A 21694-nucleotide genomic window follows, 5' to 3' on the forward strand; every position below is an offset into this window, starting at 1 on the left:
TTTGGTTCGACACTTTCTTACAGCTGAAGGTCCAAGTGATTTCCACTATTATTCCTGGAAACTTAATAAACAAATTAAGCAAAAAAAAAAAGCCTTAACAAACAAGTGTAGAAAGTTCAACTGCTCGATTGTTTCAATAAAATAAGCTGACCCCATCACTTGACCTGAGAAATTCACACGTAAATGGTCAGAAACTCCTTCCAATTTAACTTGCAATGTGGGTGAAAGATACCTTGATCTCTCTATCTCTAGCTCGCTCTATATATTACGCGTTCATAATTCTTACATCATTGTATACCTTTTATGCATAACAGAAATATTAAAAAAGCCAAGTACGTATCCATGGGAGAAACTTTGCATAACGACGTCATCTATGTGGCGGTGAATCAAGATGTTCGAGAAAGTAAATCAACTTTGTTATGGACATTGAAGACTCTTCCCGTGAAGAAACTCTGCCTTCTTCATGTTCATATTCCCTTCTCGTTGAACTCTTCTTGTAAGTCTTTTAGATTGATTATATACGTTTGATTGTGTTTTGTTTTGCATTTCAAATGCCAATAAATTTAATGGACTTTCCTGACGAACTGATTGTATCTTACTATTTAGTATTAGATGAGCCTTTGGATGATGCTGTTTATTTTCTCTTTCTGGGTATATAATATGCATCTGAAAATATGTTTATATGAACCTAGTTATGAACATATATACAAAAGGAAAAAAATATTTTAAATATTCATATATATATATATATATATATATATATAAATATATATATTAGATAGAAAACATATGTACCAAGCATCTTGTGTCAGAATTTATAAAAAATATATGTTACCAGCCAACACAATCTTAGTTACGTTAATAAGTCATGAAACAATCAACATCCTAACTTTAAAAATTAGGATAATAGAGCATAAACAAATTTTAGTTTGAACCCTGGACCTAGCACCGAAACAAGTCAAGGTTTTGGGCTTATACGGCTACTGTACCCCATTTGTAGTAAAGTCACACATCATGTTTGGTATTGCATCGCCTAATTATTCTTTCTCATCTTACCAAGTAGTGAGTAAACAGTTTTAAATTATATCATAAGATGTTTCAGAGCGATTGCTATGGTACTTTTATCTGTTTACTTGTGTGGTGTTAGAATTGGAAATTGACTCTGTTTTGAAATGGTGTATAATTCAGCATGTGGGCTTGATGAAAGTGAGATCAATGCAATCCAAGAATCAGAGCTGAAATCCTCATATGATAGCCTCCACAAGTACCGTGATCTCTGCACAAACAAAGGGGTAAGTTAGTTCTCTTTGCAAAGAATCAAAAACCAGAGAGATGAGAAGTAAGCAACACGTCAAGTATTGATTTATTTTCTGTCAATCGGTTTCAATCTCCTAGATATATAGGCTCAGTGAAACCTCGTGAAAATCCAAACGGGGGTAACAGAGGAGCTAAAAAAGAAACATGATGAGTTTTGAAAAGACTGATGGAATTGTCTAATATAAAATACTGGTGCAGGTCGATGAAGAGGATGTGGATATATCATTGATATCAGGATATGGTGTGGGTGAAGGGATTGTGGAACTAATCTATCAAAACAATATTAAGAAGCTCGTTATGGGAGCAGCAGCTGATCCTCACTATTCCAGGTAAAGAAAAAGCTCGAGAATGGATCTATGTTTTTTTTTCAGAACATCAGGTTTGAAAAATTGTTTAATTGAATAAAAGCAAATAATACTCTAATTAATCTCTCTTTTAAATAATGCAGGGGAATGTCTATCACATCTAGAAAAGCAGAGTATGTGAGTCAACATGCACCTCATTGCTGTAAAATGTGGTTCATCTGCAAAGGGAAACTCATTCAGAAAAAGTAAGTTTTGAGGATTGCACTTGTTTGCATGTGTTATAAAATATTTCTTTTAACATTTTTGTTTTTGGTTTAATAGAGAAGGAAGTTTCGGCATTGGGAATTCATCAGATTCGTTCTCAGAATTCGATGGTTTTGCTCAGAAACCAAGCGAAGGAAGAGGAAGGGATGATGGCGAAACCGATTCAGTAAGTACAAATTAAGACTTTGATTAGTAGAGCTGAATTTTTGTCTCCCTGAGCTTAGTGTCAATATTACTATTTATTTAAAACTCTTTTTTGTTCTGCATTAAATAAACAGGGACGAATTAAAAAAACTGACGAAGAACCAAAGAGAGTAAAGAAAGAAGATGAGGAGACAAAAAGAAAGGACAGCGAAGCAGACGCGAGTCCATGTGCTCCCGAAAATTTCATTTGTCCCATTTCAATGGTTAGACTTCAAACCATCGCATCTTGAAATACTAATTAATATTCATGTTTTCCCAGGAAAAAAGCTAGCGATTCTGCTTAAAGATGCAAATGATTTTTCTCATCATAATTGATTTTGGTATATGTATATATATATGTAGGAGATAATGAGAGATCCTCATGTCGCTGCTGATGGTTTCACTTACGAGGAAAAGGAAATAAGAACGTGGCTAAACGGAGGGAATGATAAGTCGCCAATCACAGGAGCTAGGCTCGGTCATCGCCATCTCACCCCTAACTACACTCTTCGTTCACTCATCAAGGACTGGCTCCATCAGCACCCAAACTACAAACATTGATTATCATCTAATTTGTTGTGAGTTTTGGAATTTTCTGTAAGAAAAGAAAAATATGTATGATAAAAAAGGTCATTTATGCGACCATCAGTTTTGTCAATAAAAAGTTTCGCTACTCTCGTTGACTTGTCTGCATGTTTCTGTCACCAAATTGGGCGGGAAAGAGCCAAATCAAGTAAACCCCTATGCTTTAAACGTAAGCCCATGGGCTGTTACTAAGCCCATTATAAAGAACTTATCCCAAGCGGAGGAAGAACATCTGACCGTTCACAGCAAAAGCTGCGTGACGTGTCGTAACCTGAATCGTCCTTAATTATACAAACACTAATAAACGAAGAGATGTTGTTGACTCTTGACTTGGCTCCACTTCCCCCAAACTGTCAACCTAATCGACCGCCGGCTAACCTACCGGCGCACGAGATTCGTCGCAATGTAGCGGGGATTGATCGGAGGTAAAAAATTCTCCGAACCGACACTTCTCATTAGCGACCTAAATACTAAATATATCCCCACGCCTTCGATTTCTGATTCCTGAATCTTATTTTTAAAAAAAGCTTATGTGAGTTGACATTTCAATTTTAAAAGTAGCAATTCCGTTTAATTTATCGTATGAAACGTGTCATTTACGATATGAGAAATGTTCTACGAAATCTACTGGTTGATAGATAGATAGATGTATATAGTCTTGCATTTAAAATTATTGTGAGCAGTGGCTCGCTCTCTGATGTTATCTACTAGTAAGATCAAATATCTTTCGTTGTCTGTCACCTTCCTTCTTTTTCTCAGAAAAAAAAATACATTTTAAAGTAGAGTAATACATATCACAATTGAGTAGGAAAATGGTTGGAAACATCTTCGCAATTAGTTCGTTATCAAGGGACGAAAATATAATCATGTGTCTACATATATATAAATATATTTAATAATTGTGCCCTTTGTGTCTTATCGTGTCTTGTTTTGGAAAAGAGAGAAATCGTCTCTAATAGAGAAGATCCAGAGGAGAGTAGAAAGAATAACCATGGCAGAGGCTTTGATTGAAGATCCTGTTTATGTTGCAGTAAACAAAGATGTTGGTGAAAGCAGATCGACTCTCACATGGGCACTGAGACATCTCCAATTCAAAAAGCTTTACCTTCTTCATGTTCATCTTCCCATTTCCATGAACCCTACCTGTAATAACTTTTTTTCTTTTTGATTGGTGATATTAGTAATTTTCTCTGCCGATTCTTGATCATAGGATGTAAATGGTTTGTGTCTTTGTTAGTGTTTACTTGTGGGTGATGCCGTGTTCTTATATCATATCTGATTGTAGCGGAAGACCAATCTTTACTTTCTTTAACCAACTTATTCCGACCGTCTTTAAGTTTCCCTTTTTTTGTTGTCTGGGGAATTGCAGCAAGTGGGCTAGAACAAAGCGAGATCGATGCAATCCAGGTGTCGGAATTGACAAGTACATATGAGAGCCTTCTCAAGTACCATGATATCTGCCTTCATGAAGGAGTTAGTGCTCTTCCCAACTCATGGATTCATTATTAGTGTGTTTCACAAAAATATAGACATGTTTTAAAACAACAATTATGATCATTGAATTGCTTATGTTGCAGATTATCGAGCAAGATGTGGAAATATTCTGTGATGTGGGAGATAACGTTGAGGAGGGGATTGTGAACCTCATCTATGAAAACAATATCAAGAAGCTTATTATAGGAGCAGCTGCTGATTCCCGCTACTCCGAGTAAGGATAGTATTTAGACTCGTTTATGTGTCTCCACATTGATAATTTCTCTATTGTACGATAATCTGCGTAATGAGTAAATAAGAAAATGCTCTCACTCTGGTCATATGATGCAGGGGAATGGTTAATATCACATCTAGAAAAGCCAAGTATGTGAGTAGCCACGCGCCTCATTGCTGTAAAATATGGCTTGTTTGTAATGGAAACCTCATCCAAACGAGGTAAGTTAGGAGGAGGATTTTTACTTCTGCGTGTTTTTGAGTAATTGTAAAGTTTAACTGGGTATATTTTTGTTGTATGTTTCAATAGGGAGGGACGGTTCGATCTTGAGGGTTCATCGCACTCCTCCTCTGAATCCTTAGCCAGCCTTCATGACCTTGATTCTGCTCTGATACCATACGAGGACGTAGTAAGAGCTGAACCTGACAGCGAGTCACATGCCCTGTCTTCTTCACCTGAAGACCAATCAGTACGTAAAATCCAATTTAGTCAGCACCTAGAACTTTTCATTCAAGTGGTTGAGTGTTTTCTTAATTGGAAAAACCTTGTGATTCGCTTAAAAGTCTTAAAACCTATGGAGAAGGAATGATAAAATGTGATATATTGTAAATTCAAGGATCCGACACATCTTCTTGTTAGTCAAATTTGTCTCATTTCTTGCAACTGCTACTGTAGAACATAACACATGCATGTCTTTAAACGCGATTTTTAATGTCAAGTTTTCCATATGAGACTCATGTGGTGGTGTTTTTATATCTTCCAATGTAGAAGAATCTCATTTGTTCAGTTGATATGGTTTCTAAACAGGCTAGAGGGTCTGCGGCGACGTACTACGAGGAGCAGAGACGGAGACTAGAAATCGAGGAACTAAAGAGAGAACTGGAGCAACATGATAAGATGAATCGTGAAAGAGAGGAAGCACTCTCAAGTTCTTTTGGTGTCACTCAGATGCTGTACAGTGAAGAAGTACGTCGCAGGAGAGAAGCGGAGGAGGAGCTGAACAGAGCGAGAGCAGAAATCAAAGACATGAAGAGGGTCCAAAAGGAACTCGAAGAACAGCTTTATATTGATTGCCCCCGTCGGTTAGATATGGCCGAGAAAGAGCGAGACGAAGCTATCAAAAAAACTGAAGAGCTTTTGAGAAATCTATACATGGAGAAGGGTGAGTCATCATCAGATTCGCCTTCATCCGCGTCGCAGTGGTCTGTTTCCAACGAGCCTCCCCCATATTTCATCTGTCCCATTTCAAAGGTTAGGACTCGAACCTCTATCTAGAAAAACATGTTTTTGTTGGGATCTTGACTTGGCTTCTGCTCAATATCTCAGCTATAGTGTACTAAGCTGACACATACGCTACACTATACATGTCCAAAAGTAACTTCCCATTTTTGATATTTGTTTTGCTCTTATTTAATTCATTGCCAATTGCTCGTGAATGTAGGAGATTATGCAGAATCCCCATGTTGCAGCTGATGGTTACACTTATGAAGCAAATGAGTTCAAAATCTGGCTCAGTCATGGAGGTGAAAAATCGCCGATGACAAACCTGAGGCTTGAGAATCACAACCTCACACCAAATCTTGCTCTTCGTTCTGCTATTAACGAGTGGTTGCAACAGCACCCTTATTTCTTTGATTTGCCTTAAAGATATATATACATATATATTATGTTGATTGTGTTGTGATTCAGTAGTGAATGGAACGTTTAAAATCTAAGAAAAAATTGTCTCTTTTCACTGGGAAAAGTCTTGGAGATTTTTTTTGTTTTTGTTTCAGTAGTTGTTATGCATTGACTTGTGTTTTAAATACCACCTGTAGACTTTACTGTGTCCACCTTAGGAAAACTGAAACGGTCAACAAAAAGAATGTTGAGGGTCACCACTAACCATTGTTGGTCTCTTTCTGTCAGATGCTTCTTTGTTTTTTTCCACCTTACAGGTGAAAAGAAGACATAACACAAAGACAAAGGTAAAGGACATCAATGGCGGAACTCATGGCCATGGGAGATGATGTTGTCCATGTTGCTGTGAAGAACGATGTCAAAGAGAGCAGATCAACTCTGGTTTGGGCTTTGAGGAACCTTGGTGCCAAGAAAGTCTGCATCCTCCATGTTTATCAGCCAAAAACTGCTTCTCCTGCTGGTGATTTTCGTTATCTTCTTTGGTTCCCATTTTCGATGCTTCATATGTAATTGCGTATTTACTGTTGATGTATTTCAGCACGTAAGCTTGAAGAACTGGAGGCTATCATGTACGAGACATTACATGATTATTTTGACATCTGTCAACAAGAAGGGGTATTTTTCTGTTCCGTTGCCTTCTTATATTATTAAAGTCCTTCTCTTCTTGCTCTGAAGGAAATTGTTGTGTTCCTCCTGATTCTTGTTCTCCGATCGCAGGTGAATGAGGACGACATTTACATATCGTGTATAGAGATGAACGATGTGAAGCAGGGGATATTAGAACTCATCCATGAAAGCAAAATCAAGAAGCTCGTTATGGGAGCTGCATCAGACCATCATTATTCAGAGTACTTATTGGAAATCTATTATATTTTAAAATCTCTTAAATTCACTCGTGTTGACTGAACAGGAAAAAATTACAGGAAGATGTTCGATCTCAAGTCCAGAAAGGCCAAGTACGTATACCAACACGCGCCTAGCTCCTGCGAAGTTACGTTTATGTGCAATGGACATCTCATCTACACAAAGTGAGTTTTGAAACCTCTCTTTGCTTATGTTCTATCTTTGAAGAAATCGCCTTATTGTTTATGTATATTAAATACTCAGGGAAGCCAATCTTGAAGACCGTGTGGATGAAACAGAAGCCGAAGCTGGACAATGGAAACCGAAGCTCTATTCATCTGCTTCACCAAAATGCTCGGCAGAATTGGTCTCTGCAATTGTAGCTTACATTGACACAAGGAGAGACAGGGACATGTTAGAGCCAACTTCATCAGAGGATCAATCTGTAGGTTCTAAATATTGTTGGTTGTATTGTGAATTAAGCCAATATATATCTCGTGCTTTCTTCTGTGTCTGTTACTAAATGACTGAAAGCTTTATCTGTCCTTTTGCAGGAAAGCGACAGGAATGATCAACTGTATAGACAACTTAAGCAAGCACTTATTGAAGTTGAGGAATCGAAAAGAGAAGCGTACGAAGAATGTGTCAGGCGGTTTAAAGCTGAAAATACAGCCGTTGAGGCCATCCGCAAAGTAAAATACCATAATTTAAAGACATGGAGAATGTTCTTCTTCTTTTTTCTTGCTTAGAATTGTTTCATTTTACTTGAAAGGCAAGAGAGTATGAAGCAATGTTCAATGAGGAAACGAGGCTAAGGAAAGAAGGTAAAGAGGCATTGGCAAAACAAAAGAAAATGGTGGAGAAGACTAAACAAGAGAGGGACGACGCGCTTATCATCATTCTTAACGGAAGAAAGCTATACAGTGAGGAAGTGAGACGCAGAGTTGAAGCTGAAGAGATGTTGGGGAAGGAGAAAGAAGAACACGAGAGAACGAAGAAGGAGCTGGAAGAAGTGCGGGTCATTGTTCAGGACGGTACTGTCAGAAACAGAAAGGAATATGTTATTTGTTAAGACGAGTGATTTTGAATAATCTATTGATATTGGAAAATAGGGATGAAGCTGTACAACGAGCAACTGAGACAGAGGAAAGAGATGGAGGAATCTGTGAAGAGACAAGAGGAAGAGCTTGAGAAGACAAAGAAGGAGAAGGAAGAAGCCTGCTTGATAAGCAAGAACTTGATGCAACTATATGAAGACGAGGTAATGAAATCTTTAAGATGAGTTCAGGAATTAAAAAAGTGATAATCTATCATGTCAAAACAAAACAGGTGAGGCAGAGGAAAGAAACAGAGGAGTTAGTGAAGAGAAGAAGAGAGGAGGTTGAGAAAGTGAGGAAGGAAAAAGAAGAAGCTTGCTCTGTGGGACAAAACTTCATGAGGTTATACGAAGAAGAAGCAAGACGTAGAAAAGGAACGGAGGAAGAACTCAGCAAGGTCGCTGCTGAGAAAGACGCAGCTAGCTCTGTCTGTTCAGATATTATGTTGCTTCTTCAGAGCTACACTCGCCGCCATGGAATACCTTCTGGTTTCTCCGATGAGGATTCCCTTACCCGTCAGCCTCCGTCGTATTTCATCTGCCCAATATCGCAGGTACGTTGAACAGAACCGAACCTGAGATGTCTACTTCTAGGTAGAGGACTTAAATACACATATGTTATCATCTGGAGTTTTCCTCTCAAAGAGGTTTAGAACGGAACCAGTGTAGAAATTTCTGCTTGGTTTGGTCTAAAATGATTGCTTGTGATTGATTTATAGCCAAATTTGGGTTTTGTTCGACCCGTTTGGCCGCAGATAGTTTAAATGTTTAGAAGTGAACGATCGATTGATTCTTGGTTTTTACAGGAAGTAATGCGAGAGCCTCGTGTTGCAGCCGATGGATTCACGTACGAAGCTGAAGCCTTAAAGGAATGGCTCGACAATGGTCACGAGACCTCACCAATGACGAACCTTAAGCTCACCCACAATAACCTTGTTCCTAACCACGCCCTTCGTTCCGCCATTCAAGAGTGGCTTCAACGCAACTCTTAAAATGAATCTTTGGTTAGTGTTGTGAATGTATTAAATCTGAAGCTTGATTATTTGTTTGCAGCTAAGTTGCTTGCTGTGCTGATGAGTGGAATTCACAAAAAAAAATAGAAACCGTTTGATTCTTTGATAAAACAGTCCGAGAAAAACAATCTGTAGTGGCGTTTCCAACATCACACGTCCCTTTTACCAATTAAACATGGCCCAACAAGTGTCCGCCCGCGACATGCCAAAGAGTCCTTTAATTTGCACACGTGAAATTTAGAACAGTAACGCGACGCGTGTACAAACCAGACAAACACTTGTGTTCCAAACGTGGGTCGGTATAATTGGCTATACACTGACCTTAGTATGGGATCGGCCACATAAGATTTTTTGAACTACAATTATCTAATGGTTTACTGTAACATGCCGTCTTGTCGGTACGGTTCATACGGATTTAATTTTAAAATAATTAATAATTGATAATATATTTTGCTAGCCGGTGATCGATAGATTTGATGTATTCCACGCGCAGCTTGTTCCACGCACATGCAGTTTAGCTCAGTTGCGTTATTTTGAAAACCGGTATTTTAGTTTAAAATGTTACTCAATATATGGGTTTTTATTTGGTTTCTGTTGGGGTAAGAGCACTTTTGACATATACAATCAGTTTAACGCGAAATCACCAATATATTAATATCATAGCATTTATCAACTTGACATCCTCGATAGCGTGATGTCATCAGAAGCAGCACCGGTCTTGACTTTCACAAAGCTAGAAGCAAAATAAGAAAAAATAGGCTGCCACCATGAATCGAACCTAAACCCCTTACTCAATACACTGTTAAGTAAACCACTACACTAAAGATGGTTTAGAGAAATAAAAGCCGATATTTGTTAATAATATAGAAGGCCGGAAGCCAATGCTTCTGTGGCTTCCCCTTAAGGCTGGTACTGATCAGAAGTATATGCTAAAGTTATGGATAACGCTAAATACTTTAATGAATGACGATATACAACACTATGGTTAAGGTTTGTGAAAGTGATGTTTATTTCGATGTAAAATGTTCATCATCTAACAAAAAAATTATTGAATAGAGTTACATTTCAAAAAAGCGTGTTACAATTTGTTTTTAATTATATGAACAGTAGACAAAAGCACCATCGATCCATATCAGTTAAGATAATGCATTATTAATATTATTGATAGGATGAGTGATTAAAAATATAATGAAAATCAGTTCTTTTGTTTTTTATATTCCACAAATTAAACCATTTACTTCTAATCGCCATCAGCATTTAACATAAATATTGTACGGACAAATAATTAACTTAAATTAAACGCGCATCACGCGCGAACAGTGAGAGAGTGCAATAGAAAAAAGTCAAAACGAACGAAGAAACGTCTGCGTTTTACACTTGCTTATCTCTGAAACGACACTTTATCGTCTTTCCCCTCCCACGAGAGATTTTTTCTTTTCCCTCTCTCTCTCTCTCTCTCTCTCTCTCTCTCTCTCTCTCTAGTTCCTTGTACCTTCCTCCATTTTTTTTTCTCCAACTTTCCTCTTTCTTCTTCTTCGGGTCCTTGGTAGGCATAGGAGGAATTTGAAAAGTGAAGTATGATGTGGGGGAGATCTTACAGCGGTTACTTGTTAGTATTGGGGTGGTTGTATGTGTACAGTGCTAGTTTGGTTTCTGGTGGAGACATAGTTCACCACGATGACTCTCTTCCTAATCGACCTGGTTGCAACAACAATTTCGTCTTGGTTAGAAAATTTCTACTTTGATTTTTTTTCTTAAAGGATTTTAGCTCCTTTTCTGCTTGTCTCTCGGGGTTTCAGATTAGAAGGGTTCGGACTTTCCTTAAAGCTGTCTGAATTTAATCTGTTGATTGCTTAATTTTTGTTTGGCCTTGCCCGCCCTATTGTTTGTTGTTGCAGCAGATAGAGAGGGACTTTGGTTTTGAGATTTGATGTGATTCTAATTTTAAAAGGGTTTTCATTACAGCTAAGTTCAGCGAGGTAGCGTTAGCATCTGGCTACCTGTAAGATTGTTTGTTTTTAGAGTCTCATTGTGGTTTGCGTGCGTGAATATTAAAGCTCTTGTGGAGCTCTGACTCTCTCCATATGTTGCTCTTAGCTATTTCCGGGCGATTAAGCCAGTTTAGTTTCCCTGTCACGTTTGAATATCATCTTCTAACCAACATTACAATGCCACGGACCAGGTCAAAGTCCCAACTCGAGTCAATGGGAAAGAAAAAGAGGAGTATGTTGGTGTTGGTGCTAGGTTCGGTCCAACCTTGGAGTCTAAGGAGAAACATGCTACCCTCATCAGACTCGCCGTTGCTGACCCTCCTGACTGCTGCACTACTCCCAAATTTAAGGTTCAGCACTTTCAATCTCTAATTTTTTTATCTTGTATTGTGTATTTCCGGTTTTAATTCCTTTTCTTTTGGGTTGGTAGCTTACTGGAGAGGTCATTCTTGTTCACCGTGGTAACTGCAGTTTTACCACAAAAACAAAGGTAGCTGAAGCAGCTGGTGCCTCTGCCATCATTATCATTAACAACAGCACTGGTAAGCTTGTCTTCCAAATAAATAAGACTTCTAGTTATCCTCTTTGAGTTTTTGCTAAAGGGTTGAATCTTGTTTTTGCAGATCTTTTCAAGATGGTATGTGAGAAGGGTGAAGACGTTTTAGATATCAATATTCCTGTTGTTATGCTCCCTCTTGATGCTGGTTCAAGTCTCCAAAAATTCGTTGACGCTAACGACACTGGTAAAATCTTCCAGCTGCGATTATTGTCTTTGTACCATATCTTATTCTTGTTTGTCACTTTTTCATCAGTGTTGTTGTTGTTGATGACTGTATTTGTTCAGTTACTTTGCAGCTATATTCGCCGAAACGTCCAGCAGTTGATGTGGCTGAGGTCTTTCTCTGGCTTATGGCTGTTGGTACCATTCTTTGTGCTTCTTATTGGTCTGCCTGGACCGCTAGGGAAGAAGCCATTGAGCAAGACAAGCTGCTAAAGGTGCTCACTAGCATATGTATATATCTTAAAATTTTACCTTTTGGCTGCCAAGGAAAATGGACGCCGTTTCTCTCAGGCATTGATTATAAATAATGAACTGCAGGACGGATCAGATGAACTGTTGCAGGTATCAACCACCAGCTCAAGAGGTGTTGTTGAGATCACCGTGATATCAGCAATTTTGTTTGTGGTGGTTGCTTCTTGTTTCCTCATCATGCTCTACAAGCTTATGTCATTCTGGTTTATAGAAGTGTTGGTCGTACTCTTTTGCATAGGTGGCGTAGAGGTACGTTACTACTATCACCATTTTGAATTAAATAGCAGTTACCTAAATTGAATTCATCCTGATATTGAGATTCAAAGTTTTGTTTGGTGCTATCAGGGGCTGCAAACCTGTTTGGTCGCTTTGCTCTCATGGTATGCATGATGTTTCTTCATATAATTTCGCCTTCAGGACAAGTGAAAAGGATAAAATGGGAACTGAGGTTGCATGTATTGTAGTTTCAGATGGTTCCGCAGTATTGGGGAATTTTATGTCAAAGTTCCATTCCTGGGGGCAGTCTCATATTTGACTCTGGCCATTTGTCCGTTTTGCATAGTATCTGCTGTTATATGGGCAGTTTACCGCCAATACTCGTTTGCTTGGATAGGGCAAGATATCCTTGTAAGCACCCCCTTTCTCTCTTAACTGTCCCATGTGGGTATATGCTAATAATGCCTCTTGTCTAATGAGGATACATTCGGTGCTTATGAGATAATGTTGCATTTATCTTGCTAACAGGGAATCTCGCTGATTATAACAGTTCTTCAAATCGTCAGGGTACCAAATCTTAAGGTAATATCAATTTTCTTTCTGGATGAGGAACCAAATATCGCATTGTGGCTTCTGTAGCCATCTAATACCAGCTTCCTGTTTCGAACCATTTCTTTTCCAGTGTATATATTCGAACTATGTGCTTAAGAACTTGGCACCTAATAAACAAAGCTTTAAAAATGTTGAAAATTGAACAATCTAAATCAATCAGTTGCAGACTGAAAATTTCCTTGATGCTGGTATAGAAGACCCATCTCTAATAACGGTATTAGGTCATTGTTAACAGGTTGGAGTTGTTCTTCTCAGCTGTGCCTTCATGTATGATATCTTCTGGGTTTTTGTTTCAAAATGGTGGTTCCGTGAAAGTGTGATGATTGTGGTAAGTTTTTTTCCTTTTCATTCATGCAAGATGATGTTCAACAACACATACTTCTCTGTCTGCTCCAACACTGATGTTTTTTGATATTGTTTTTACCAACATACAGGTAGCCCGTGGAGACAAAAGCGGAGAGGACGGCATCCCAATGCTACTAAAGATCCCACGTATGTTTGATCCTTGGGGTGGCTACAGTATCATCGGTTTTGGCGATATCATCTTACCTGGACTTCTTGTAACTTTTGCACTCAGGTTTGCACTACTACAATCCTCTCTCCATCATCTCTTCACTTTATTACTATATGAACATGTCAACTAAACTTGGGATTAGAAGCATACAATAAGCTTAATGGAATGAATTTGCCTGAACCTGGGGAAAAATTGCTCTTAAAAGAAACACCCTCATGTAATGTTTTTCTGTCTTCACTGTGGTTTTGAGTTTGTTGAAGAATATAAATATAACTGTCACTGAAACGTGCAATTGTTGCACCTGAAGTGGGTCAGAGCATCCATCGTAAAACCAAATATATAACTAACAAAATATAGTAAAGTAAATAGGCTTAATAGACAAGTTTGAATTATCAACTGTCCCAAGGGGATCTAGGCTAAGTGTTATGAGCCGAAGGAGCTGTTCTGAGATAGTGTTAACATTGCAGATACGACTGGCTGGCAAACAAGAAGCTCAAGTCAGGATACTTCCTTGGGGCAATGTCTGCTTATGGTCTAGGTATGATCCTCACCCTCATGTAGGGAAGAAGCAAAAAGCAAGAAATTTTGCAGAGAATCTAACTTATTAAGGTCTCTTATTATTATATCACAGGTCTACTCATAACATATATTGCACTAAACTTGATGGATGGACACGGGCAACCAGCTTTGCTTTACATTGTTCCATTCATACTTGGTAAGAGTCCTCAATTTTGGAAAGAAACCAAAAAGCTAAGCTATGAATCTAAGAGAATGGGTTTTTGTGTCAGGTACTTTGATAGTGTTAGGTCACAAGAGAGGTGACCTGGAGACCCTATGGACAACAGGGGAACCAGAGAGGCCATGTCCTCACGTTCGCCTTCAACCTCAATCTTAGAAAAGACCCCAATGAGATGAGTCTGTAGTTTTTTTTTTATTGTTAATAGACGCACACCACTTGTTAGGTCTATATATGTATCACTTTACCGCACCTCTTACAGAAGCAAACAAGACCCCTACACAACCTTTCTCGTTTACTCTTTTCTTTTTAACTCCCTCCCCCCTCTTTTACTTTCTTACGTCTGCTTGTATTCAAGGAGACAAAGAACAGACTGGTTGAGGTTTTCTATCTTTACTTTACTAAATAGTTAATTTTTTTCTTTCTAGAACTTGCTTTATCTTGAAAATATTCAAAAGAAACAAAAAAAGAAAAAAAATTCAGAAACAAGAAAATAAGATACTTCCCTAGTTAACACACAATTTAACAACATTTCATATGTTTAGCCGACCAAAAAAAGGAGAAATTTGGTAGTGCTATTGATAAATGGTGAAGGTTGTACTCATACAGACTCTGAATTGGAGAGGTGTGAATGCCCACATTAGACCCAAATTGCAATGGGTCAGAAGAAGTTTGATCTGTGACTGGTCGGCCCCGGCCCGGAGGGAACTCACCTTACTCAGTTATTCAATAAAATTTCTAATCTTTCATTTCAGTTATGATACTTTTGTAGATGAACGTATGCTTTATACTTGTTAATTAGTCAGTATATAATAATCTTATCAAATCCCTTTAGAATCGCACTACTGGGTTTATTACTTTGTGAATGAATGTTAATTCATTTCATAAAAATAGTATATATACTTTAGATATATAGATTAACAATCGAATAATAGCTTTGTATATTTTGCTTTGCTTTTAACTCCCAAGTTGTAACAATGTAAATGGTAGGACATACATTATAAGTCATCGTATCAAGTCAAGAGAAATAGTTTCTCTCTCGCTACTTACTTTATAAAAGCAAAAGAGTCTCTCTCTCTCTCTGGGATCATCGTAGTACTGAACAAGTGCGAAGAAAAAAACATACATTTTTGTGTGTGTTTGAGTGAAGAAGGAAAAAGTATAAAGAGAAGCGCAGACGACGATCTGCCTACTCTGTCTGTTTGTCTGTGTGGTAAGATCCCTCCCTATTCGAATTTCGAATCCATTCGTCATTTTCCAAAGACTAGTGAAAGGGGATGTTTATAATTTATTTCGAGGAAGGATCGATTGATGGGCTTGATTGAATCCTCTCCTTTTGTGATCATAGATTGTTTTTTTTTTTTAAAGTGTTGAACTTTGTTAACTCTAGGGATTTAGTGAAGCCTTTCAATCAATCAATGCTTGTGCTTTTTAGGTTTAGAATATCTCTATTTTATCTCAGCTCATTTCTACAACTAATAAGACACACTTTTGAATTGTGTGAATAAGCAAGTAAGTAATGTCTGAAGCAGCAGCACAAAAGGCGGCTTTCCTCGGTGGACTTGTTGTCTCATTCAAGGAACAAATGCACACTGATGTTCTCGTTCATCCTGGTGATCAATCTCCCCCCATCCCGACCCACAAGGCCATCCTCGTAACTTCCCTCCCCCTTCTTAACATGATCCAATCTGCTTTATTAATATTCATTATCCCATTATTATTGGCAGTCGTCAAGATCTAAGGTCTTCAGGAACATGCTAGACTCCGATGAATGCAAGGCCTCTGCTGAGGAATCGATCACTCTCCCCGACTTGAACCACGACGAGCTCCATTCTCTTCTCGAGTTCCTCTACTCCGGCAACTTAATTGCTCCATACAATCAGTACCGAGCCCTCTATCTGGCTGCTGACAAATACGACATCGCTTATCTCCAAGACGTTTGCCGCGACCATTTCATTGCATCTCTCACCTCTAGGAACGTCCTTGACATCCTGGAGCTCGCCAGCATCCCTTCTGACACCATCTTGAAAGCCGCTGCCATCAACCTTGTGGTCAAGCATATGGAAGATGTGGTTGTTCCCATGAAATACGAGACTTTTGTGCAGAGGAACCCCAATCTTGGCGTTGAGATCACCAGAGCTTTTCTAAGAGAGATCAAAGCTCAATCCAAAGACAGCAGATCTGCTTCTTGTAATCATCGCCCTCACTCTCGCATCTACTGATTGATGAACAATAAACAGCTACTTGCCTAATGTCTCACTTGCCAAAGGTGATTGATGAATGATGATGCCTTCTTCTTCTTCTTATTAAATTTGGAAAGACTTTGTTTTAGGGATTTATTTCAAGGTGTTGGTTGATACATATACAATATCTACTAGTATTGTGAATTTAACTAAAATCTGTTATATATATCTTGCATTGATTAAGATACAATTGTTAAAACATATTATATTAGTCTGTCAGAGTGGCAGGGAAGAGCCAATAAGGGCCAAATCCACAAGTAGATATGATGAAATAACAAGAAATTAAAAATATCAATATATATATATATATATAACTAACTATAAAATTGGCAAATACTCGATAAGTTTTTTTTTAGTTCTAACTCAAAATACAAAGAATAATAGGGTAATAGTTTGGAGATAAGAGTAGCTGCGGCTTGAAGCAAGTAACAGCATCCAACATTAGGAGTCCTGGATAGGAGTAAGTGGCATCTTGCCACCGTAGATGTCTGGAAGTTGGGTTTCGTCAATGTCTTCAAGCAGAGTTGCCGTGAGTTTCTTGTTCTCCACGAAAACAATCTGCCCCAACACACAAATAATAGTAATTTCAAAAACAAACCACAGAGACTAAATAGGAGGAGATGGGTGTGCCCTGAGCTAAATATACTACTAACCTTTTTCTTGGTGTTGGTGTCGATGAAGGGGTAAACGACCTTCCATGCGGTCATGAAAATGTAGGGGGCATGCACTATATAGAGTTTCCCTAGTCTCTCTGGGTAGCAATCCTGTTAAACACAACAAGGTTTATCAATTTAAAGAGTGTTTCTCGTAGGAGATGAAAAGGATTGTGGGGGTTACCTGCAAAATGGAAAGAGCAGCAAGGTAGCCGCGGATGTCACAGTTAGAATATCCCCACCCTTGCAGATCTCCTATGGCTGTGAACTTTTCTTCACCTCTTGGCATTCTTTAATTTGATGAAAACAAAAAAAAATTAAGTAATTTTGGTTTAATAGCTAACAACTTGAAAAGATTGTATAATAATAATGATAACAAACCTTGCACATATCTTCTCCAGCGTGTAGACTACAAAACCTGCCGGAGAAGTTAACAGAAAAAAAATAAGAGAGGTAAGGATGATTAATATGCAAAGAAAGATTTTGGTGCTTGAAAGAGGGAAAGTGGTGTGGGTCGTAAGTAACTCACGCTTGAACTCCTCAGGGTTGCCTTTGGAAGGGTTATGTCTGTTCCCAAAGGCAACAACGATAGGACGACCCATTTTGTCATGTCCCTGCATACACACTTTATTGTGCGACAGATCATTGGCGATCTCTGATTCAGGTATGTGCCCCTTTGGGAGAACAGTTTTTTTCCAAGCCAGGTACTTGAGGAAGAGCGTTGAAGCCTTTTCAATGTCCATGTCACGCGCCCGCAGAAACCGCCTGATCATCAGGTCATCCACTTCCTGTATTCATTACAAGGATGTAACCACAAAACTAGTTTCTGTAAGTTACTACATTTTGCTCTATGCACAGGAGTCAGTCTTCTACTTCGAGTTCTCCTAATTACTTTTTTATTTCCTTTTTGAACAAGTCAACTCAAGTTTTAGTCACAGCTAAAGTGACTTTTTTATCTTTCTTTCATTTTTAAGAAGTACAAACAAATAAAAGATGAGATTTGAAAAGAAGAAGGAAACATATACGGGACCTTAGTGGAAGGATCTTGTCGGTCGCAAAGAGCTCTCATGATGCCGACTTTGCTCCTCTCGATCTCATCTTCTATCAACGTCCCATTCTCTTGCTCAGCTTCTGCTACCACATGTTGCTTGGTCTCTTTCTTTTCCATTCCGTATCTCTCGGAGACAGATCTCGAGATTAGGGGAGGGGGGAGAGAGTTAGAAAGAAAGAAAGAGATTGTAAATGAAGACAGCTCAACGGGAGCGGGGAAAAAGTAACATTCAATACAGTTGGGTTCCTCTCCTTGTCAACGGCGCACCTACCTACTCTCTACGCTCATTTATTTGACTTGTTCAAGTACACTTTTTCATTTCACAAAGGTAGCAGACCAAGACGACCATCTCTCCACTCATAACTCACAAGTCACAACCTTTGGGCCTTAAATGGGCTCACGTTCATTTATCTCAACGCTTGTTTGGCCCAAAATAGGCATGCTCATAGCCACATAAGCTTGTGTCGGATGTGTGACTTATTTAAACGTGCATCGTATATTTTTGTCTTGTAATCTCGCGTGTACCAACTGAGTACAGCTACACAAATGATTTACTTACTCCATAAACGGATACGCTTCGTTGCAAACATATTTGTGTCTTCTGATTGATGATTGCATGTACACCAACTGAATACAGCTACACGAATCATTTTAGTTAAACTGAAATTCATCAACCAATGATTTGTATGATGTTTAATAATGCTAAAGGCTGTAGTTTTTTTCTTTTTGAACAACAGGCTGTAGCTATTATTACTATATAAATCAGTAACAGTTGACAAACAAACAAACAAAAAAGGACTGAGAAGCGAAAAATAAAGAACTTTAACAAAAAAGAGATAAAGAAAGAAAGTGGGAGTAGAGAAGCATCATGTGATCACAGAAAAGCAAAATACATTTCTGAGCTGTTCAATCTTTACATATGTGCTCTCTACCTCTTTAAATAGGAAAACTAATTAACTCTTCTTTTTTTTATATTAACCAAAAAACTAATCTAAAACACCCTACTTCCTAACAATTTATTCTCACTACCCCTTAATTTTTGCACTACTCTTGTCTGGATCCCACTTCCTTTTTCCTAACTAATTAACTCTATTTCTTCTTTCTATTAACCAAAAAATTAATCTAAAACATCCTATTTCTTAACATTTTATTTTCAATACCCCTTAATTTTTTCACTACCTCTTCTCTTTCTTCTGTCCCTTCTATTTTTTTTATTAACCAAAAAAATAATCTAAAATGCCCTACTTCCTAACATTTTATTCTCACTACCCCTTTAATTTTCTTACTACCCTTTTTCTTTCTTCATTCCCTAGGCCCTTTAATCTACTAATGAGCTTTGAATAAAAGAACATCTGATTTACAAATTATATTATTTTGTCGTTAGTACAGGTAATAATACCTGGCTAAACTTTATTCGAGGCCTGGCACAATAGTCCAGACGACTGTGCTTTCTACATAAAGCAGTCACTTTCCTTCCACACAAATCTTCCCTTTCTTTCTCCAACGGTCGGAAGTAAATTTTATATCGTCGTGCTAGTCAAAAGTTACTATTCCACTTTTACAGCTTATTTCTGCCAAAACATTTTACATTTTAACAGTGAGCTTAGGTCTGTAAGAGAAGATAAATTAGGTCCCGCTTTCTTCGTTGGTAAAACCATCAAGAAATAAAGACAGCTCAGAGGACCAATCGTCTGCATGATTGCTTATAATTTTTTTTTCCATCTAAAAATTTATATTAAACAGGGCAAAAGCCCAAAAGTCTTACAAAGCCCATACACATTGGACACCCAACAAATCAAACCGGCCCAAAGGCCCACAAACCAGGAAACCCTAGCGCATGATTGCTTATAATTTAACCTATACGATAATACTATAATAGTTAAGTTGTGCTTCACAATTACGATTCACGAAACTAAGACCATGCGCAGTAGGGGTTTTAGTTAGGTTCATGGGCTCGAGTTCTAAGGGACCGATGAATAAAAGAAAATAAAAAATGGGTTCGTTTTGATGAACCGGGCCTTGCGAGTGATACCGTATGAAGCGGGTTCAAGCCACGCGTCGGGTGTTGATTTGCTGAACGAAAGCGCGTAGAGGAGGAGGAAAGTTGGGGTTCGACGTGTATCGCCTCATTTGTTCTTCTCCACCAAAAAGCTAGGGTTTTTTTCTGAGAGGCGATATTTCGTGCGACTTCGTCTCCCGGAGGTTTTCTCGTTCTAATCGACGACGGAGTGTCTTCTCCACTTGCTCAGGTGAGTATCGAGTAGATTGAGGGTTGAATTGGTTCGATTTTGTGGTGGAAACTCGAAACCGTTTTCTCGGATTTCAATTCAAAATTGGGGCTTTCGCGTTAGGGATGTAAATCGAAGTCTGGGTTTCGAATAATTGCTGTAAATCGTCATGGTCGTTTCATGTAGGGTTCGTTTCTCTGAATGTTCGAAAGGGATTTGCGATTTGTGTGATTTAAAATCGATTTGGGGTTTTTTATTTAGGGTTCTTAATCGATATGGGAGTTCAATTGTGGTAATGTGTGCTAATAATCTGTCGTTAATGTGTGCTAATAATTGCGATTGAGGGTTCACGGTTTGTTTAAAACTCGATTGTTGCAGATGGAAACTCCCCGAGAACCTCATTTCTTCAAGCCTCTTCTTCCTGGTTTTCAAAGTGGCGTCGCAATACCACTTGACTTCTACTCAAAACACATACAAGGGGCTGAGATCAATAAACCGTGGAAGCTAAGAGCGGACGCTTCAGATCAAATTTGGGAGGTGATCCGAGAAGGCAGGACACTCACCAAAGGTTGGAAAGAGTTCACCGAAGCACATGATCTTCGAATCGGTGACATTGTCATCTTCAAACACGAAGGAGACATGGTCTTTCATGTGACTCCTTTTGGTCCTAGCTGTTGTGAGATTCAGTATACACATCCTCACGCGGATGATGCTCCTACTTTCTCATACGACTACTGCTTCTTGGCTGAGGTTACTCCTACAAATCAAAAGGACGACAAAATGGTTCGTAAAATTTAGTTATTTGTTTGTTTCTAGTACTGCTTCTTGGCTGATGTTATGTATGTGTTTGTAGTTTCTTCCTGTGGAAGCTATGAGGTGTGGTGCTTTGAACCAACAATGCAAAGAGGTCAAACTTGTCAACAAGGAGGGAAAGTCATGGACTGCGCGCTTCGGATTTAGCGAATCAGACGGCGCATATTACATCAGCAGAGGGTGGAGAAAGTTCTGTCGTGATAACAGATGCACCAACGGAGATTTGTTTGTGTTCAACGTGGTTGGAGACGGGACGACAACTCCATTACTGTGTGTATGTCCGGAAAGGAAGGAGTGTACTGAACTACTGATCAAGCACTTCAGCAGAATCGATGGTAAGTCTTCTCATTTGACTTGTTTGTGTTGTCTATATCTTCAATGTTACTACTTTGCTTATGCTTTAACTTGTGTTCTCTTCTTCTACAGGTAGCATTGCTTCTACCTCACGAAATTAGATGGCTCTTTTGCGGTCTTTCCTCTCTATCATCTTAACTTGTTTCTTTTTGTTTCATTAGCAACTTATCAACTTATGTATTTCGGTTTGTAAAACTTGAATGGTTTTTCTATGTGAACTTTTATCCTAAGTTAAACATTCTCGAACTTAATTCCT

General features: G+C 38.5%; 7 protein-coding genes across 11 annotated transcripts; 6 read left to right on the plus strand and 1 right to left on the minus strand.

Moving 5' to 3' along the window:
* Window positions 1-207: 207 nt before the first annotated feature.
* LOC106370857 (U-box domain-containing protein 54) lies at window positions 208-2744 on the plus strand. 2 transcript variants are annotated; one of them, XM_013810846.3, is made up of 7 exons: window positions 208-496; window positions 1189-1292; window positions 1516-1646; window positions 1766-1867; window positions 1944-2052; window positions 2165-2293; window positions 2433-2744. In XM_013810846.3, the coding sequence occupies exons 1-7, from the start codon at window positions 304-306 to the stop codon at window positions 2628-2630; spliced, it is 966 nt and encodes a 321-aa protein (XP_013666300.3). In that variant the 5' UTR covers window positions 208-303; the 3' UTR covers window positions 2631-2744. The 2 variants fall into 2 exon arrangements, with proteins under 2 accessions (XP_013666300.3, XP_048599260.1); XM_048743303.1 differs by lacking the exon at window positions 208-496 and adding an exon at window positions 800-1115.
* Window positions 2745-2918: 174 nt separating this feature from the next.
* LOC106370859 (U-box domain-containing protein 56-like) lies at window positions 2919-6106 on the plus strand. 3 transcript variants are annotated; one of them, XM_013810848.3, is made up of 8 exons: window positions 2919-3079; window positions 3594-3799; window positions 4024-4127; window positions 4232-4362; window positions 4479-4583; window positions 4672-4831; window positions 5170-5613; window positions 5804-6106. In XM_013810848.3, the coding sequence occupies exons 1-8, from the start codon at window positions 2967-2969 to the stop codon at window positions 6005-6007; spliced, it is 1467 nt and encodes a 488-aa protein (XP_013666302.1). In that variant the 5' UTR covers window positions 2919-2966; the 3' UTR covers window positions 6008-6106. The 3 variants fall into 3 exon arrangements, with proteins under 3 accessions (XP_013666302.1, XP_013666303.1, XP_048599259.1); XM_013810849.3 differs by having other exon boundaries at window positions 2978-3079; window positions 3686-3799; XM_048743302.1 differs by lacking the exon at window positions 3594-3799 and having other exon boundaries at window positions 2982-3079.
* Window positions 6107-6228: 122 nt separating this feature from the next.
* LOC106370858 (putative U-box domain-containing protein 55) lies at window positions 6229-9100 on the plus strand. Its single transcript, XM_013810847.3, has 10 exons — window positions 6229-6502; window positions 6581-6657; window positions 6760-6890; window positions 6966-7070; window positions 7150-7330; window positions 7440-7577; window positions 7658-7919; window positions 7998-8146; window positions 8215-8535; window positions 8788-9100. The coding sequence occupies exons 1-10, from the start codon at window positions 6343-6345 to the stop codon at window positions 8971-8973; spliced, it is 1710 nt and encodes a 569-aa protein (XP_013666301.1). The 5' UTR covers window positions 6229-6342; the 3' UTR covers window positions 8974-9100.
* A 1313-nt stretch (window positions 9101-10413) lies between these two features.
* Window positions 10414-14526, plus strand: LOC106370860 (signal peptide peptidase-like 4). The gene is made up of 14 exons (XM_013810850.3): window positions 10414-10718; window positions 11177-11335; window positions 11416-11527; window positions 11609-11728; window positions 11830-11981; window positions 12085-12267; window positions 12364-12398; window positions 12483-12645; window positions 12763-12816; window positions 13082-13174; window positions 13281-13423; window positions 13828-13898; window positions 13992-14075; window positions 14149-14526. Exons 1-14 carry the CDS (start codon window positions 10572-10574, stop codon window positions 14253-14255), a joined length of 1623 nt encoding a protein of 540 aa, XP_013666304.1. The 5' UTR covers window positions 10414-10571; the 3' UTR covers window positions 14256-14526.
* A 573-nt stretch (window positions 14527-15099) lies between these two features.
* On the plus strand, window positions 15100-16522 carry LOC106370863 (BTB/POZ domain-containing protein At1g01640-like). Of its 2 annotated transcripts, none has more exons than XM_013810851.3 (3): window positions 15100-15309; window positions 15606-15750; window positions 15824-16522. In XM_013810851.3, exons 2-3 carry the CDS (start codon window positions 15616-15618, stop codon window positions 16316-16318), a joined length of 630 nt encoding a protein of 209 aa, XP_013666305.1. In that variant the 5' UTR covers window positions 15100-15309; window positions 15606-15615; the 3' UTR covers window positions 16319-16522. The 2 variants fall into 2 exon arrangements, with proteins under 2 accessions (XP_013666305.1, XP_013666306.1); XM_013810852.3 differs by having other exon boundaries at window positions 15124-15309; window positions 15610-15750.
* A 99-nt stretch (window positions 16523-16621) lies between these two features.
* LOC106370862 (phosphatidylinositol transfer protein 3-like) lies at window positions 16622-18368 on the minus strand. Its single transcript, XM_048743305.1, has 6 exons — window positions 18023-18368; window positions 17522-17780; window positions 17374-17410; window positions 17177-17282; window positions 16993-17103; window positions 16622-16897 (listed from the first exon to the last, which is right to left on the minus strand). The coding sequence occupies exons 1-6, from the start codon at window positions 18158-18160 to the stop codon at window positions 16781-16783; spliced, it is 768 nt and encodes a 255-aa protein (XP_048599262.1). The 5' UTR covers window positions 18161-18368; the 3' UTR covers window positions 16622-16780.
* Window positions 18369-19947: 1579 nt separating this feature from the next.
* On the plus strand, window positions 19948-21689 carry LOC125579294 (B3 domain-containing protein REM9-like). The gene is made up of 4 exons (XM_048743306.1): window positions 19948-20292; window positions 20650-21054; window positions 21125-21419; window positions 21511-21689. Exons 2-4 carry the CDS (start codon window positions 20650-20652, stop codon window positions 21537-21539), a joined length of 729 nt encoding a protein of 242 aa, XP_048599263.1. The 5' UTR covers window positions 19948-20292; the 3' UTR covers window positions 21540-21689.
* The last annotated feature ends 5 nt before the right edge of the window (window positions 21690-21694 follow it).

This window comes from Brassica napus, chromosome A10 (assembly GCF_020379485.1).
Source record: "Brassica napus cultivar Da-Ae chromosome A10, Da-Ae, whole genome shotgun sequence".
NCBI classification, from domain to species: Eukaryota; Viridiplantae; Streptophyta; class Magnoliopsida; order Brassicales; family Brassicaceae; genus Brassica; species Brassica napus.

Excerpts from the sequence above, each read along its gene's own strand:
- LOC106370857 (XM_013810846.3), top strand. The coding sequence starts at position 304 with ATGCATAACAGAAATATTAAAAAAGCCAAGTACGTATCCATGGGAGAA. Across the intron at positions 1,647-1,765 it reads GCTGATCCTCACTATTCCAG|GGGAATGTCTATCACATCTA; the intron begins GTAAAGAAAAAG and ends TAAATAATGCAG. Across the intron at positions 2,294-2,432 it reads TCATTTGTCCCATTTCAATG|GAGATAATGAGAGATCCTCA; the intron begins GTTAGACTTCAA and ends ATATATATGTAG.
- LOC106370859 (XM_013810848.3), top strand. The coding sequence starts at position 2,967 with ATGTTGTTGACTCTTGACTTGGCTCCACTTCCCCCAAACTGTCAACCT. Across the intron at positions 3,080-3,593 it reads GTAGCGGGGATTGATCGGAG|AGAGAAATCGTCTCTAATAG; the intron begins GTAAAAAATTCT and ends GTTTTGGAAAAG. Across the intron at positions 4,584-4,671 it reads GGAAACCTCATCCAAACGAG|GGAGGGACGGTTCGATCTTG; the intron begins GTAAGTTAGGAG and ends ATGTTTCAATAG.
- LOC106370858 (XM_013810847.3), top strand. The coding sequence starts at position 6,343 with ATGGCGGAACTCATGGCCATGGGAGATGATGTTGTCCATGTTGCTGTG. Across the intron at positions 7,578-7,657 it reads CCGTTGAGGCCATCCGCAAA|GCAAGAGAGTATGAAGCAAT; the intron begins GTAAAATACCAT and ends TTTACTTGAAAG. Across the intron at positions 8,147-8,214 it reads TGCAACTATATGAAGACGAG|GTGAGGCAGAGGAAAGAAAC; the intron begins GTAATGAAATCT and ends AAAACAAAACAG.
- LOC106370860 (XM_013810850.3), top strand. The coding sequence starts at position 10,572 with ATGATGTGGGGGAGATCTTACAGCGGTTACTTGTTAGTATTGGGGTGG. Across the intron at positions 12,817-13,081 it reads TCAGGGTACCAAATCTTAAG|GTTGGAGTTGTTCTTCTCAG; the intron begins GTAATATCAATT and ends CATTGTTAACAG. Across the intron at positions 13,899-13,991 it reads AATGTCTGCTTATGGTCTAG|GTCTACTCATAACATATATT; the intron begins GTATGATCCTCA and ends ATTATATCACAG.
- LOC106370863 (XM_013810851.3), top strand. The coding sequence starts at position 15,616 with ATGTCTGAAGCAGCAGCACAAAAGGCGGCTTTCCTCGGTGGACTTGTT. Across the intron at positions 15,751-15,823 it reads CGACCCACAAGGCCATCCTC|TCGTCAAGATCTAAGGTCTT; the intron begins GTAACTTCCCTC and ends TATTATTGGCAG.
- LOC106370862 (XM_048743305.1), bottom strand. The coding sequence starts at position 18,160 with ATGGAAAAGAAAGAGACCAAGCAACATGTGGTAGCAGAAGCTGAGCAA. Across the intron at positions 17,411-17,521 it reads CAACCCTGAGGAGTTCAAGC|GTTTTGTAGTCTACACGCTG; the intron begins GTGAGTTACTTA and ends CTTCTCCGGCAG. Across the intron at positions 16,898-16,992 it reads ACACCAACACCAAGAAAAAG|ATTGTTTTCGTGGAGAACAA; the intron begins GTTAGTAGTATA and ends GTGTTGGGGCAG.
- LOC125579294 (XM_048743306.1), top strand. The coding sequence starts at position 20,650 with ATGGAAACTCCCCGAGAACCTCATTTCTTCAAGCCTCTTCTTCCTGGT. Across the intron at positions 21,055-21,124 it reads ATCAAAAGGACGACAAAATG|TTTCTTCCTGTGGAAGCTAT; the intron begins GTTCGTAAAATT and ends ATGTGTTTGTAG. Across the intron at positions 21,420-21,510 it reads GCACTTCAGCAGAATCGATG|GTAGCATTGCTTCTACCTCA; the intron begins GTAAGTCTTCTC and ends CTTCTTCTACAG.